The sequence below is a fragment of the Pseudorasbora parva genome, chromosome 21 (genome assembly GCF_024679245.1).
Source record: "Pseudorasbora parva isolate DD20220531a chromosome 21, ASM2467924v1, whole genome shotgun sequence".
NCBI classification, from domain to species: Eukaryota; Metazoa; Chordata; class Actinopteri; order Cypriniformes; family Gobionidae; genus Pseudorasbora; species Pseudorasbora parva.
The window spans coordinates 20,510,563-20,525,765 of NC_090192.1; the positions used below are offsets into that span (position 1 = coordinate 20,510,563).

General features: G+C 36.9%; 1 protein-coding gene across 2 annotated transcripts; it reads right to left on the reverse strand.

Annotated features, from left to right (window-relative positions):
* Nucleotides 1-30: 30 nt before the first annotated feature.
* On the reverse strand, nt 31-14,881 carry tmem184ba (transmembrane protein 184ba). 2 transcript variants are annotated; one of them, XM_067430646.1, is made up of 10 exons: nt 14,499-14,881; nt 13,045-13,266; nt 12,798-12,963; nt 8,567-8,657; nt 8,330-8,405; nt 8,153-8,244; nt 7,878-8,047; nt 3,195-3,389; nt 2,259-2,285; nt 31-2,086 (listed from the first exon to the last, which is right to left on the reverse strand). In XM_067430646.1, the coding sequence occupies exons 1-10, from the start codon at nt 14,532-14,534 to the stop codon at nt 1,857-1,859; spliced, it is 1,305 nt and encodes a 434-aa protein (XP_067286747.1). In that variant the 5' UTR covers nt 14,535-14,881; the 3' UTR covers nt 31-1,856. The 2 variants fall into 2 exon arrangements, with proteins under 2 accessions (XP_067286747.1, XP_067286748.1); XM_067430647.1 differs by lacking the exon at nt 2,259-2,285.
* Nucleotides 14,882-15,203: the final 322 nt, after the last annotated feature.

Sequence of the window (15,203 nt, forward strand, 5' to 3'; positions counted from 1 at the left end):
GTTCATTATGTGAAAACTATCGCACAGATATTTACAGACAAAATTCTTTATTGTTTCCTAGGTCAGAGCATCAAGGGAAAAATAGAAGCAAAATCTTTGACATAGTAATACATAATGCTCTGTTTCAAATAACATGACAGTACAAAGAACATCTTAGTGTAACTTCAAAATATGTTTCCACAAAATATATATATATATATATATTTTTAAAATGTAATAGCCTTCCTATGTTACTTTAAACCACTCTGAATAATAACGTATGGTGCAATGGTACACAAATAGCCTGCCAAAATATTCTAGAATATTTGGATTTACCCTAAATATACAAAACTGCTTAGTGCAAGTTACAATAACATCTATATTATTAAAAGAATCCCTCCCCTTACAAAGAATACACTGCAAAACATTAACATAACTATAAGCAGGTACCATACATACTCGTACTTGGTTCCAGCTGCATTGTGTTTATACTGGCCGCTATTGTACCAATAAAAATGTAGGGCAGTTAATAAGTAACTCCAAAGATGCTATATAACAGACTGTAAGCTTCAAACTTGGTTATGAAGGACCTAATGCTATCTTAAGAGGTAAAGCGCAATGGCGGAAGCTTCTAAAGAAAGGGAGAGACTTTGGTGTGGCTCTCAAAAGGTCAGTGATAACAGGCGTGTCCCACAAAGATAAAGGGTATGAACTGTGAGAAATGCCTCCCTCTAGTGAGATATCTAGGAACAATGCCTTTAGGCATAGGGATAGTCCACCCACAAATGAAAATGACACCGAATGTATTGTTCACCGCCTTAATGTTGGTTCAAATCTGTTTGACTTACTTTCTATAGAAACACAAAAGAAGATATTTTGAAATATGCATCTGTGTTTGCCACAATGCTAGTCAATGGGGTTTAATGTTCATTGGCTTTAATTGTATGAACAAAAATATTCACACACAAAAAATTTGCCATCCGTTTTTTGCAGAAGTAAAGCCATACAGGTTTAGAATGTCATGAATTAGGTGAACTGTCCCTTTATATATAGTTACATTTGAACAAAGTTGCCATTTTTATCAGACACGGATGGTACTCGACTGCTTTCTCTAGGGAACTCTATCATTCACTAAGAAGCATAACCTACATCTATTTTTAAACCACTCAGCTAACCTAGAAAGATGTTTTTCTGCAGTGGTCACACTTTCAGAAAAGCTTGTGCAAATCTGCACCAGATGAGTAATGCTTCGATTACAGCCATATAGTCCAGACTGCATTAATCTGTAATTTTACGGTGGACCATGAACCTCTCCCTGTCCCTTGATTCATGAGTCTAAACAACAACGGCATGTTTAAACAGCCGGTACTGGCTCTGCTTCACTCATTCGCAGCTGTACCTGCCCTTTAAATCACTGGAGGAGCTATAAACACTGATGAAACGGAAGCAAAGGTGCACTTGAACTTTTACATCAGAAACGGAAACATTCCCACCAAATGGGGGCACTCCAATACAACGCTCTTTATAAATATGCTGGGATGTGCAAACAAACATGCACTATGTAAAACTAGAAGCTTAAAAAAATACATCAATTCAAACGCTGAAAAGTCAGACCATGTAGGATTTTTAAATTTGGCTAAAAATGCAAACGTATAGATCGAAGTCTTTTGTATAAACAACATTATCGGACAAAAGCGCATCATTTAAGTGTTTTAACGACTAAGCAAGTACAGTATAAGCAGCTTAATGTCATATTCTACTGCACTAGAGCGTCACTACTTAAGATGGTCCTTTAATAACCAGTTCCTACGTTATCTTAACCTCATCATTACACTACCACAGCAGTAAACAGTCCCTTATGGAGTACCTTCACGATGTTAAAACTCATCATCGGAGCTAAGCAGCAGGGTTTTCTCATTGTCCCGTGCGCTCAAGCAGCTGTGATTACGGGATATGGGCGGTGCGGTGACTCCCTGCTCCAGGGTGGATTGCTGGGTGTACTGTTGGTAGGCTGGGGAGAAATTGTGGATGGCATCCTGAACCATGTCTCCGGGATTCATGGTCTCCTTCAAGCTGCTGGAGATGCTCTTCATGGGGGCACAGCGACCTTGAGAAGGATGGAGAACTTAATTAGATGTTGATTACAGCATGAGAGAAAAGAAGGAGAGGAAAAACAAGATTTCGGGGTAAAATGTGTCCCTTAAAGATTTCACTGTCCCTATACTGTACTATATGAAATAGAGAAGAGATGGGCATTAAGATCAAGAACTGTAGCCTACCGTACTGTCCATATGTAGGAACAGGGCCTTTAGAGTGCAGCATGAAAATGAGAACCGGAGAAAGGATGGAAAGGGGCGGAAGAGTGGATGTGTTGCATGGGATGACCAAATAAAATGGAAAATATGAAAGCAAGATCCGCAAAAATAAAATATTTACAAAAAAAAAAAAAAAAGCATTGAAATAACAGATCAGCCATATTAATGGATGGATTTAGTAATAAATGATGATTTACATAAAAGCAGAAGAGGAAAAGAGAAAAGTCATGAGTTCCAAGCCACTATCGTTGTGACAAAATGTTACGAGAGAATACATTTTCTTGAAATTTCAATAAAACATTCTGGAATGAATATACACACACATATATATATATATATATTCTACTGTTAAAAAGTTTGGGATGAGTAAGAAAGAAAAAAAATGATACTTTTATGCAGAAATAATATGCATTATATTCTCATTTTATAAAGTTACAAATAAGTTACAAATTGACAGTCTATAAATGCGATCTCAAATAAATGCTGTTCTTTTGAACTTTCTATATATCAAAAAATCATGAAAAATATTTAACATTCAATATAATACGAAATGTTTGCCGATGCCATCAAATCAGCAAATTAGAATGATTTGTGACTGAAGCAATGCCATAATAGGAAAACATTTATTTAAACAACATTGTCTTAATTTGATCAAAATACAGTACAACTTTTGTATTTTGTACTTCAATATTGTGCAGTCTCTGTAAGCATATGAGACTTCTTTTAAAAACATTTTTTTTAAAGTCTTTTTTTAAACATATACCAAACTTTTGAACAGTAGTGTGTATTTAATATTATTATTTTTTTTTAACAATTTCATATATACTGGAGAGGTATAAAAAAAAAAAAAAAAAAAACACACCATGTTTATTAACAAAGGAGCAAAGGTCTAAAGCTCACCAAGGGAATCCAGTCTTTTGTCCATGTAGACTTTGTATGTAAACGCATGTCGCAAGGCCAATGCGGCAAAGAACATCTCAATGCAAATAATGAAGTTCTGGTATCCAGCTGCAACAGTTCCCTCGCCGACAGAAACCTCAGGAGAGCTGATCTTAGGAATGGCACCACACTTCTCCAGGATGGCCAGCAGCATGCCTGAAAGACCAACACGATCACATGACCAGATTATCAATAGCTCAAAATACCTTAAAGTCAACATAAAGCTCCATTCACAATCACTGTTACTTAATATTAGTACTGAGCCCCGCACATGACATGCAGGAATATGTATAATGTAGCCACGAATGAACAATGAACCAATAGAGACAGAGCGTATTTAGGCCACGCCCACACCGGGGGGTGCAATCCAAACACTTTCCATTGACTTTGCATTGCGTGAAGCAGTCGCCTCGTCTTTTCTTAAAAATAAGAAAGCTAAAAAAACACATAACTAAGTTTTTATAAGCTGTCGATCCCAAAAAAACGAGCGTTTAAGGAGACAAAAGTGCATACAGGCAATAAGACGTGAAGCTTCAACAGGAAGAATGGGTCAATTTTGGGATCCTGACACTCAGTATGCCTACGTGTGCAGTAAACATGTTGTCAAATATCCAAATGTCAGTTTTATAAATTATATTTCCTGTCGCTGATTACGTTCCCCTACCCTAGAAATCTAGACGCACCCTAGCGGCAGCAAAATTAAATTGCCCGCAAGTGTCGTCTAGGAACTCTCAATACACGTCTGAGCTGTATTCCTCAGAATCTGGACTGGCCAATCACATCGTGTATAGAGTCGGCGGGCAGGGCCATAATGACGACGGCCGAGTTGCGTTTGCGTGCTTCTAGTAAACACAGAAACTGGCGAACGGCGGCGGTCTTTCGAATCAGCTTTGACCGCGACTCTGAAAGACTTGGAGTTAAGCTTTTCTCTGAGAAAAGAGCGGCACTGAAGTCATTCTTAAAAAGGGAAGATGTGTTCGGAGTTTAGCCAACCGGATACGGTGAATGTTTAATCTATCAGCGAGCTCTGTTTCACCTTCGTTGCTCTGGTTGGTGTAGTGCTATCCTATCGCGTGCAGAGGGAGTTTGAAAGACAATCGTTTATCCCGCCCCTCGGATTGAGCCCTGTCTATGGTGAGTTTCCAGACCAAACATCTTGATGTGGGTCTGGCTTGTCAGGCTAACGTTCCCCTCCAGTGGGCGTAGTTCTCAGTGTAATATAACAAGCCGCGCTCCGACTCAAGTGCCCGTATCCACTTTTGTGTCCTTAAAAGTTCGTTTTTTGGGTCAACAGCTTATAAAAACTTCTGGCTTTTCGGTTCTGGGTTTTTTAGCTTCTTTTCTGTACACCTTGTCACATATCAGCTTTTAGACATTGTTAGTTTTTTTGTAATAATTCAGAAATGACAAGAAGGCCACTTCCCGCAATAGAAAGTCAATGGAGACGGTTGGTTTGTTTTCCCCCCCGGTGGGCGTGGCTTTCAGATTATGATGCGTGTTGCTTTGTCTCTATCCATCTATCCATCAGCACGTTTTACTAATTCATTTCCTCGTTTTATGTAAATCATGCACATGATGGGATTCGTTTCCCTCGTTTTACTAAATAGTGCTCACAATGGCCCTCATTTATCAAAAGTGCGTACACCAAATTTCCAGCGTACACCTTGCGTACACCCAAACCCACGGTGACTTTGAGATTTATCAATATGGACGTTGGCGTACGGCACGCTCAAATCCTACGCCAGCTCAGGAGGAGGTGTACGCACGTTTTGAGTTAGAGCGAAAATGCGCAGAAAAGCAATTCCTAACACCACAAAACGCACTGACAAGATATGCTATATGACCCACTGTTAAAAACCACAACAACAACATTTAGTGTTTATTTTTGTGCAACATGAACGTCAATGTTTAATTTGTGTGACTTTACCAAAGCGTTTGATCTGTAGGCATATGTATTCCTCCAGTCGCGAGCCTGTGCGCTTTATCTGACGTTTCAGGCCCGCGCCTGGCTCAGCAGCTGCGCACGGACTGGGACTAAAATAATTCAGACTGACAAAATAATAAAAATGGCCTTCTTCTTTTAAATAATAATAAAATCAATAAAAACAACATTCTTCTTCTAAATAACAAGCGTCATTAAGAATAATAATCATAATAAGAAGAAGAAGAATCTTACAAATTGTCATGTAATTATTAATGTGAATGAATCTTACTCCACAATACATCATCACTATTGTACACCCCAATACATGTGCCGTGATACGAAATTAAATGCTAATTGTTTCAAAACGTGCTGTAAAATAATGCATTGTGATGGTAATTTATCATCCAAACAGCTATTTAAACTGCTGGAGTGCGCGTCTCAACCCCCACACTAACAGTAGCTACTCGTAATTTGGGTCCATATTTTGTTTTTGTGAGCGCCTTTAATCCCACTCTTTAAACTCCCAAATAAAACAATTTCGGGTTTTTTTTTCAACTTCCCTGGTGATGGTCTCGATGGGCTCGTCTCAATCATCTCAATAGTTCAGTAGTCAGAGCACTGATCAGGGAGTCAGCCCATTGACTTATGTCCTAATCAGTGCCCTGACTAGTGGACTAGTGAGATGATTGAGCGCGCCCGATCTCCACGTCGGAGAAGTTTCGTTTCTTTGCCGTCTTCTGTTTGTCCATGGCGTAAAATGAGGGCGTGCGGGAGGCGGAGACTTGAATATATAGGGGCGTGTTATTCTAATGACGATCGTTTTCAGCCGTGGGATTTATCAAGGGCAAGTATTGCGTACACCTGGATTGCAGAGGTGCGCACAGTTTCATAAATCAGGCGGTGAGAGGAGTGTAAGCATAATCTTACGCCAACATATACACCCGTTTCTACGCAAGATTGATAAATGAGGGCCATTATAACGATTTATTCCCTTGCTTTAGTTCAATCAAAACGAGGGAATGAATTTGTTCAACGTGGCCATTATTTAGTAAATCGAGGGAACAAATTATATTGTGCACATTATTTAGGTAATTAGTAGTAATTTCCTAATTAACCACAGTAATTATTGGTGTCAAGCGTTAAAAAAATTCTCTTACTGAATTATATGAGCCGATTAATTATTCGCAAATACCGGAGATACCTTAATTTTATGCATTTTTTTGAAGGCAGCATAGATGTAACCTTTGCTGCCTTATCCCACAATCCTGTGTTTAATTCTGTTACAGTTAATAAAAAATAAAAAAGGTGGCATCTGAAAGGTTGCGGTTGGTGGTCAGTTTGTCTCCAAATGTAAGCTTTAGAGCAACGTTTTCTGCTTTCTGTTTTTTGTATTACTATTGTAGTTAATTAAAGCTGCTGTCCGTAACTTTTTGTGTTCCAGATTTACAAAAATTATATAATGAAAATGTACAACATGAATCCATTTTTCAAACCGTGTTTTTGTCTTACCCTGAATTATCATGGTAAACTTATAATAAGTGTTTATATTGGGATTACTTTAGACCGGTAGGAACCACTGCGTAGGAGCACAGTCCCTGCGTGACTCGCCATAGACATAAACAGAGAGAAGTAGCTCCAGCTGTATTATTCTTCCACAAGACGCATGCAGTTCTGTTTACTAACCACTAGAGCGCAAAACGTTACGGACTGCAGCTTTAAATACTCACTTTGTTTTCACCAAAGCTCTCTAAATCAGTTCCTTGAGGTACCTTCATGGGCAAAGTCAGTTTTTGGATGCAGCCTACCAACGGGTCACTGAATCTATGATCAGTCACTGAATCTATGATTCACTCGATTTAAAAAAAAAAAAAAAACGTGAATTCATTCAATAGGAAAACAACGCTATGTGTTACTTAGAAACGTAACAGTTCTGCTGTAGCTTTGTTTGGAACTATTTTAATTGGTGAAATTAAGCACAAACAGACAATATTGTGTCATAAATGTAACACAATATTAACGTGTTTATTAAATTGTTGCATAAAATCAATACCATACGCATTCTTATAGGCTACATCATGCAGTCAATCGTTGCCCTGCATCATGTTTGTAACTAAACTGCATGCAATGTAAGATAAAGCACAGTTCTGGGCTGGGCCAGGGAGCGTTGAAAGCATTAAACATTTTAACGCATTATTTATTCCATAAAAAATAAAAATAAATAAAATTGCACCAAATGAATGTTAAATTGACAGCTCTACTTACTATATATTCTGTCAAATATTCTGTTTACGCGTGGTATAAAGATCGCATCACAAGTAGACGAGGGAGACATATACCCTTTTCCACTTGTGTTTCTCTTTTGTCCACTTTCAACACTTCAGTCCTGATTTCTTTGAGGGGAGGGTCTATGGGTGGGTAAATTTTGAGAGATCTGAAAAAACCTATATCTAAAATAAGCTTACATAATTTAAATATGAACACGCCTGGAGACGACGGATAAAATTGCAACATTATATACATTATATAATTTGCAACAACATTATATGCAACAAAAAATGCAACATTATATACATCCTAAAACAATAATGGGTAACAAACGCCTTTGACGTCAACTGAGGAAGACAGTTATTTCATGGGGGGAGCAGGTTTTGATGGTTAAAGTAAAACAGGGTCAATTTTGATCTCATGTTGAAATTGTCTTTAGCAACAGATCTGCTGACCTTGCCAGAAGGAGAGGAAGATGACCGATTTGACCATGAGGAACTTGAGCATGGGCCTGTAGGGGCTGAGGAGGTCTCGGGTGGAAAAGTAGAACAGGAAGAGGGCGTAGAGGGACAGGCTGACGGAGATGTTGTAGATGATAGTCACATATAGGTAACCACTAGCAACACTGTGGGATCAGAAACGAAATTCTAAAATCAACAATTCCTTTCTTTTTTAAAAATATCAGAGTTTAATACAGCCGCAGATCAGACATCAGATGAGAAGCACATACTTGAAGTCTCCATCACGATACTTTCCAAAAGCCTGTAGGATGACCGTAATCATGGCCATCAGGGGTTTTACCACACAGAACTGTAAAGTGGCCTGTGAAAAGAATGAACAAACTAATTACTCAAAAATACCTTGAAAAGTGGTGCAAGGACTGCACAAGGGGTTTCATAAATCAAACCTGTTTGCAGAATCTAAGGAAGCCAATGGAGTAGGTCTTGCCCCAAAGACAACATGTTCCGTATATACAGCTGGACCTGCATAAAACAAAGACAGGTTGCACATAAAGATGTGAAGTTAGTGCTAAACTTAAATTTTAAGAGTTAAAGAGTCTCATCCACCAGTAGAAGAATTATTCCTGAGGCATGCATTATTAAAAAACATTTTTACATGAGAATAACCGGAATATGACACTCACTCAATGGGTTTTCCTCTGATCTCAGCCATGATAGCGCTCTCGCCTCCAAGGTATTCATAACAAAGGCTCAAGAAGTTATAGATCACAAATGCTGCAAAAAAAATCAAAGATGAATTAGTGAACTGAATTAGCATTGAAATACAATTGCAATTGTATTTTCATCTCATGAGGGTGAGTTGTGTGATTATTTTTGAGTGCAAAAACAGAAAACACATTTGGTAGTAAAGAATGTTGTGGATTAAACGATCAGAAGAACATTTCTTATGCAGTTTAATCTCATACTGTGGCACTGGCAGTCAAGCACAGCAGACTTTTCTGACTAAATCCTCTCATCAGTGTTTCACCAAACACCAACAAAAGACTGTCAAACAATGAACATCCATCATGATGGTCTGGCCACAGCACGGAAAAACACCAGCATCCTTCTTCCTTTGAGTACACCATGTGCTTTTCTACACCAGAGATTATAGGACACCCACAAAAAATTATATACATTTTCTGTAGACTTGGTATTTTCATGTCACAGTCGTGTTCTAATTTCACAAACTTTTTCAAAGAAGGTTCTAATGCATGAGGCAAATCAACCAGATCAGAGATTAATCAAGCCAACAAATGCCACTACCACTTATACGTTGGGGCTCGGAAGATTTGTTTGTTTTTGAAAGAAGTCTGACTTTCATTCTGACTTATTTACACTGTTAAAAAGTTGGATTCTCATGCAAAACATGGCCCAAATTTTTTAAAAAATATTTGGATGTATGCTCTGTATGACATCTTAAAGGGTGTAATTCCTTGTATGGGCACGTTTCCCTGATATGCATGTGCACACATCAACCAGAACGAGAGCAAGAGTGTCAACAACGTTCGGGTTACGGGAGCCGTCGGCAGCGCTGTCATTATGTTTTAATACTATGAAATCAACAATGTCACTAAAGAAGTGTGTTTCTGGTTGTGAGGGAAAGATAACCTTGTTCAGCTTCCCAAATAACCCAGCTTTAAGGAAACCGTGAATGCAGTTTGTTTTTCCCAAGCAGCAACCTCCCACGGTCTCTCTTGGAGCCAACACGGAAGTGACTTAAAGTGCAATTCACTGACTGGCCGGTAGAGAGAGGCTCCAAAAGGGAGACATCATGGACACTATGTCCATTTTTTTTTTCTTTTACAGTCTATGTTTTTTCCGGAGCAGCAATGAAGTTCTGTAAGTGTGTTTGTTTGTTCCCGGTCATGAGTCAAAACCCCAGGTGGTGAGAGAGACTGCATTAAATGTCTGTGTTTTGTTGCCAATCAGCACTCGTAAGCGTATAAAATGCAAACAACATGAATGTATAGTGAATTGAAAGTTATCCAGGTGTGTGTGCTCAAGTTCTTTAGCTCCGCCCACAGCACACCATCATGAGTTAGGCTATTTTTAGAAAGATTCAATCTTTTATAAATATGATAAAACTAAAGACTCTTTGGAATCGGACATATGAAGGATGCAATACTACTCTATATGTACTCAAGGTTAACATGAGATTGGCAGACACTGTGTGTGATACGGCCCCTTTAAAAAGCATGTCTTAAACCAGACGTTAATGTGTTACGTTGGTCATTATGGAAATGAGCCAGCTGTATTCTTTCCATTAGTGTTGCCAGATTGGAAATGTCCAAGTATTGTACCAATAGCTCAAAATTATCATATTTGGAAGAAAATTATCAAAATCAAAATCAGAGTCAAACATACAGAATAAAGCTATTTATCTAGCCAACAACATTTTTCTTTCTTTGCCTTCCTCTTCACTTCTCCTTCTCCTCCTATATGTATATGTATATGTATATGTATATGTATCTGTATGCATGCATGCATATATATATATATATATATATATATATATATATATATATATATATATATATATATATATATATATATATATATATATATATATATATATATATATATATATATATATATATATATATATATATATATATATATATATATATATATATATATATATATATATATATATATATATATATATATATATACATATATACATACACACACACACACATACACATATATACACACACATACACATATATATATCCTATCTAAATTCATATCAAAGTCTTAATGAATATTTATCTTCCTATATTATTATAATGATTATTTCCAGTAAAAAAATTTACTTAAGAGAACGTGACAGAGTATGGCCTAGGGATGTGTCACTAAACACTTGATAGCAACAAGGTGTTTTGTGTTTGGATTTTGGAGGCATCACACACCCTTAACATGCCAGGAATGCAGAAAGAGTTTTTGCTCACTTAGCCCTGCTTTCAGATGTGAAATATGGATTTGGCATTCATTTAATTTATATTTTATTCATTTTATTTTTCCTTTTACTGAAACACAAAAAAATATTGCCCGTACTAATGTCTGTACTTCTCACTGAGAGAAAGCTCATGTTATCAGTATGTTTTAGGAAACATTCTAGTAAGAAATGGAGCTTAATCAGCTCCAACCTTGGAAAGACTGTGTATCTTTGCATGTGCACAATATTTTGTGCTACAGATCCTAAGAGATGGGTGGACTTTTTGTTCTGGGCAAGTTGTCGCCTGCTCCAGACCTGGAAGGTCACTATGGGCCTAATTCCAGAGTAAAAGCGTCAACAAGTGACACGTTTATGGACACATGAATCTGATTAACTGAAAATGTGTTGAAATTTATCATGACTGTGCATTTTCTCTGAGCCAATAAGAATCATCCACCTTGCAGTAATGACGTGGATAGACCCTGAAAACAGTATAACTGTTGGGGAAATTGTATGTACGGTACGATGAGCCATGGAGAGAGGGAGTGCTCCTTGTGAGACTTAAAGCTGGCTTCTGCTGATGAAACTGCAAACTTTTCTTGAGGAAAAAAATGTCTTTAATAAATTGCACTCCTGACTCTTGGTCTTAATTTGTCATAACTGGTCTTGGGTCATAACCTGTTAACTCCTAAGAGTTTTAATGAGATCCTTGCTGAATATAATTTATTTATTTTTCATTTTTTATTGAAAATGGTGATTTTTTTTTTCATGAAACATTCTATAATGTTTCTAAAATGAATGGGATTTTCACATCCAGACCCTGACAGTTGCGCACTATTAAATCAAGCCAACCAGTATGAAACATGCCTCCGAGACTCAAGTAGATACATTCAAGAACTGCGCTCCTGCTTATGAAGTAACTGAACTGTGCCAACATTCACAGCATCCCCAGTGGGTGTTGATTTGTCCTCTTCCCTTGCTCTGTGGAGCAGTGTATGTGTGAATCTCTGCATGTGGCAGGGTGGAGGTTGGAGCTCAGCTCTATATATAGCATATGGACCCTGCAGACACAGCTGCTCTTCAGCATGCTTTGCTGCTGCCGAGTCGGAAGACCGACAGCACTGCAGCTGAAGGTCTAGTTAGTGTGAATGAGAGCCCACCAACCTCACCCAACGTAACATCTGGAACAGTCTCACACCCAATTAAGCCTATCCAAATACAAATCTGTAAATCAAATTATACCACTTGCAATTTACAACTATAATAAATTAATTATCACTTAAAAAACATATTGCGAATATTGGTATTGCAACGTACCAGTGTTATTTTAGTATGAGATAGTATTATAGTTTTTGTTAATATTTGTAATTCAATTTTATTTTTATATGTTGTGGTTTTACATTTTAGTTAAAGTTTTAATAATTTTGTTGTGTTTTGTAATTTTTATTATTTTTGGATTTTTAAATACATGTTTATATAGTTTTAATTATTTTAGTATTTCCACTTTAACTGAAAATGAGAAATGTTGATTTGTCATCTAACTGAACTAAGATAGTATGTATATATATATATATATATATATATATATATATATATATATATATATATATATATATATATATATATATATATATATATATATATATATATATATATATATATATATTTTAATTTAAGTAATGGGATTTTTTTATTATATGGTTTTAGTTTTAGTTAAAACTAATAACCCTGCACTGTATTAGTGTGGTGTCAAACTAGCACCTGGTTTATTAGTTTATCCATGTGCATCCGCTCCAGTGATGCGCAATAAACACGGTTACTACGCAACAAGCACTTCTAGAAATCCCAGCTGACGCTGCTCTAGCAGGAGTCTCCAAAGGTGTCATGTTTGAATCGCCACATGCAAAGACAGCTAAAAGGGGAAAAAAGCTTACCCTCATAGCAATCCCTGACTGTGTCGAAGTAAACATAGTACTGGTCATTGGTAAAGAAGAGAAGGCTGAGCCAGGAGTCAAAGGCGTAGATGGGTACGATGAAAAGGATTCGCACTATGTGCCTCTGCTCCTTAGGAGAGCTGTAGTATCGCAGATGCATGTAGATCTGAAGAAAAAAGGCAAACAAAAATTAAATGCACCAATTGAGTTTAGATTCTCAAGCCCGACTGGATTAGGGGTCGTTTACCTGATGGCAAGTGAGTAGAAGTGCTGTCCACACAAAGAAGCCTGACACTGCTTGGGCCGTCGTTGTCATGAGGAATATGGGCTTCTCTGGAGTGAGCAGAGGAGCCTCTGGGAACCAGGAGATGTTGGGCCCAGCGGGGGCCATTGTGGCTAGCGAGCCTGGAGCCATCCTTTCAGCTTCCTCCCCAAACTGATCAGTCAAGGGCACGTCACGTCTTAAAATCTGCGGCGTCAGAGAGATTAGGATGCTAATGAGTAATATGGCAACATGAGGATCGAAGATGCTGAATGAGAAGGTCATCAACATTAATATGTGCTTTAAAAGTACTAATACACAGTCAATAATAACTTAGTGATATGCATGCTAATAATAAGCAAACAGTTAATAGTGAGAATTTGACCCTAAACTAAAGTGTTACCTTTGGCTATTTTTAAAATGCCATGAAAGTTAATCAGAGGAAATGGAAAATAATATAACGTAATCATGAATAATTTCTCTGTAACAATGTAGACAATCAAATAAATTAAACTAAAATCAGCCAGAGCTATAGGTAGAGCTAAAGGTCTCAATGAAATGGAAGTAGCGACAGATAATTTATTTTGTTTTATATATAATTGTTTTATATAAAAACAGATTATAAATCCAGAGTAATTTTTTATTTTAAGCCGCCTTGAAAGATAATTAAGTTATGTAGGAAACTGAAAGACAAGTTAATGAACACTGTATACAGATTACTTATTTAAGATTAAATAATATAATTAAATTATATTCATCTGTTCACCACAATATCTGAACCTGAAATTAAATATTTGATGAAAAAAAAATTAAGAAGTGTTGTTGTATTCAGACATGAATATCAGTCACACAACTGATAGTATCAATGATTTACATGAGAACTAGCTAAAATTGTGTTTAACTAACTAAAAAAAATTGTACACACATATTTACAGAGCATGAAGAATGGGAAATTATTAAACATGTGTCTATATGTATATCTCACGTCGTAATCGTAAATGATTGGCCATCTTCATTGTTTCCACTATGAGACTTAAAGCTCACTTTATGGCTATTGTTTTAATCAGAAACTTAGTTTATCATATTCACTCGCACTAAAACGTTGTTGGCAGAACAAAAAATATGTCCTGACACCTGAGTAATTTGTGTAAGTTAACTTACATTGAATGAAAAAAAAGATGAACGTCAACGGCTAATGTTGAGAAAGAAAGTCATACGGGTTTGATTTAACATGACGGTAACTAAATTACACGTCTGTTATTTGTTTTGGGGTGGACTTTAAATCATTTATTTAATGATTTCAGCATTCACGTTTCGTGTTATACACTGACCTTATTTAGAGGAGCAGCATTAATTTAGTTTATTTACATAGTTGAAGTTTGTCCGACAAATAGTATGGAAAAATATGTCTACAAACTAGAGAAACAAGAGCAACTTACCAATAACATAAACGCAGATTTAAAATCATTCGGCATGCACAAAGGAAAGCGAACGAGAAGCGAGTCGGCCTTAATTCCTCAAAGCCATCGCTTCTGCCCGTCATCCATGTTTATATTCCAGCGCCGTTGATCGCTGCTAGGAAATCTGCGCTCCGTTCTTTTATATTTGTTCCCATGTAGTACTTCACCGCGTCTTTGATCCGTTTAGTGTATTTCACAACCCTTCAGACGGATTTTATACACAATCCTATTTGAATTGCGTTGAAAGCCAATTCCTCCTTTCCCAACTCCCCTTACCGTTGAATAAAATCTCTTGCGGATTAGTTTAACGTAACGGGGATAAAAGTGCAGAGCGGCTGTGAAGTCAGCCACAACAAGCAGCTTTTTTTTCTTTCTTTTTTCTAAAATAGGATACGGCTTCAAATACTTCAAAATAAAAGTCATGTGACGCAAGGACGCACCTTACATTCATTTTAAACAATTATGTAATACGGAACACCTTCTTTCTTCAAACTTTAGAATTATACAGATAGATACTTAAGAAAAATCTTCGTGTATATTAATTTAATCATAATTTACTTTACTGATACATATGAACATATTAAATATTCTACATATTATTCACAATAATTGCTCAGTTGCTTAATAAACCGAATGGAAAGTTGCAGGAAATAAAGTAACTAATTGTGTGTGTGTGGGGTGGGG

Bases quoted from the DNA above. Each gene is read 5' to 3' on its own strand.
- tmem184ba (XM_067430646.1), bottom strand. From the start codon at position 14,534: ATGCCGAATGATTTTAAATCTGCGTTTATGTTATTG. The intron at 8,658-12,797 runs GTAAGCTTTTTT...TTTTTTTTGCAG, and splicing joins AGTCAGGGATTGCTATGAGG to CATTTGTGATCTATAACTTC. The intron at 2,087-2,258 runs GTAGGCTACAGT...ATCCTTCTCAAG, and splicing joins TCCTACATATGGACAGTACG to GTCGCTGTGCCCCCATGAAG.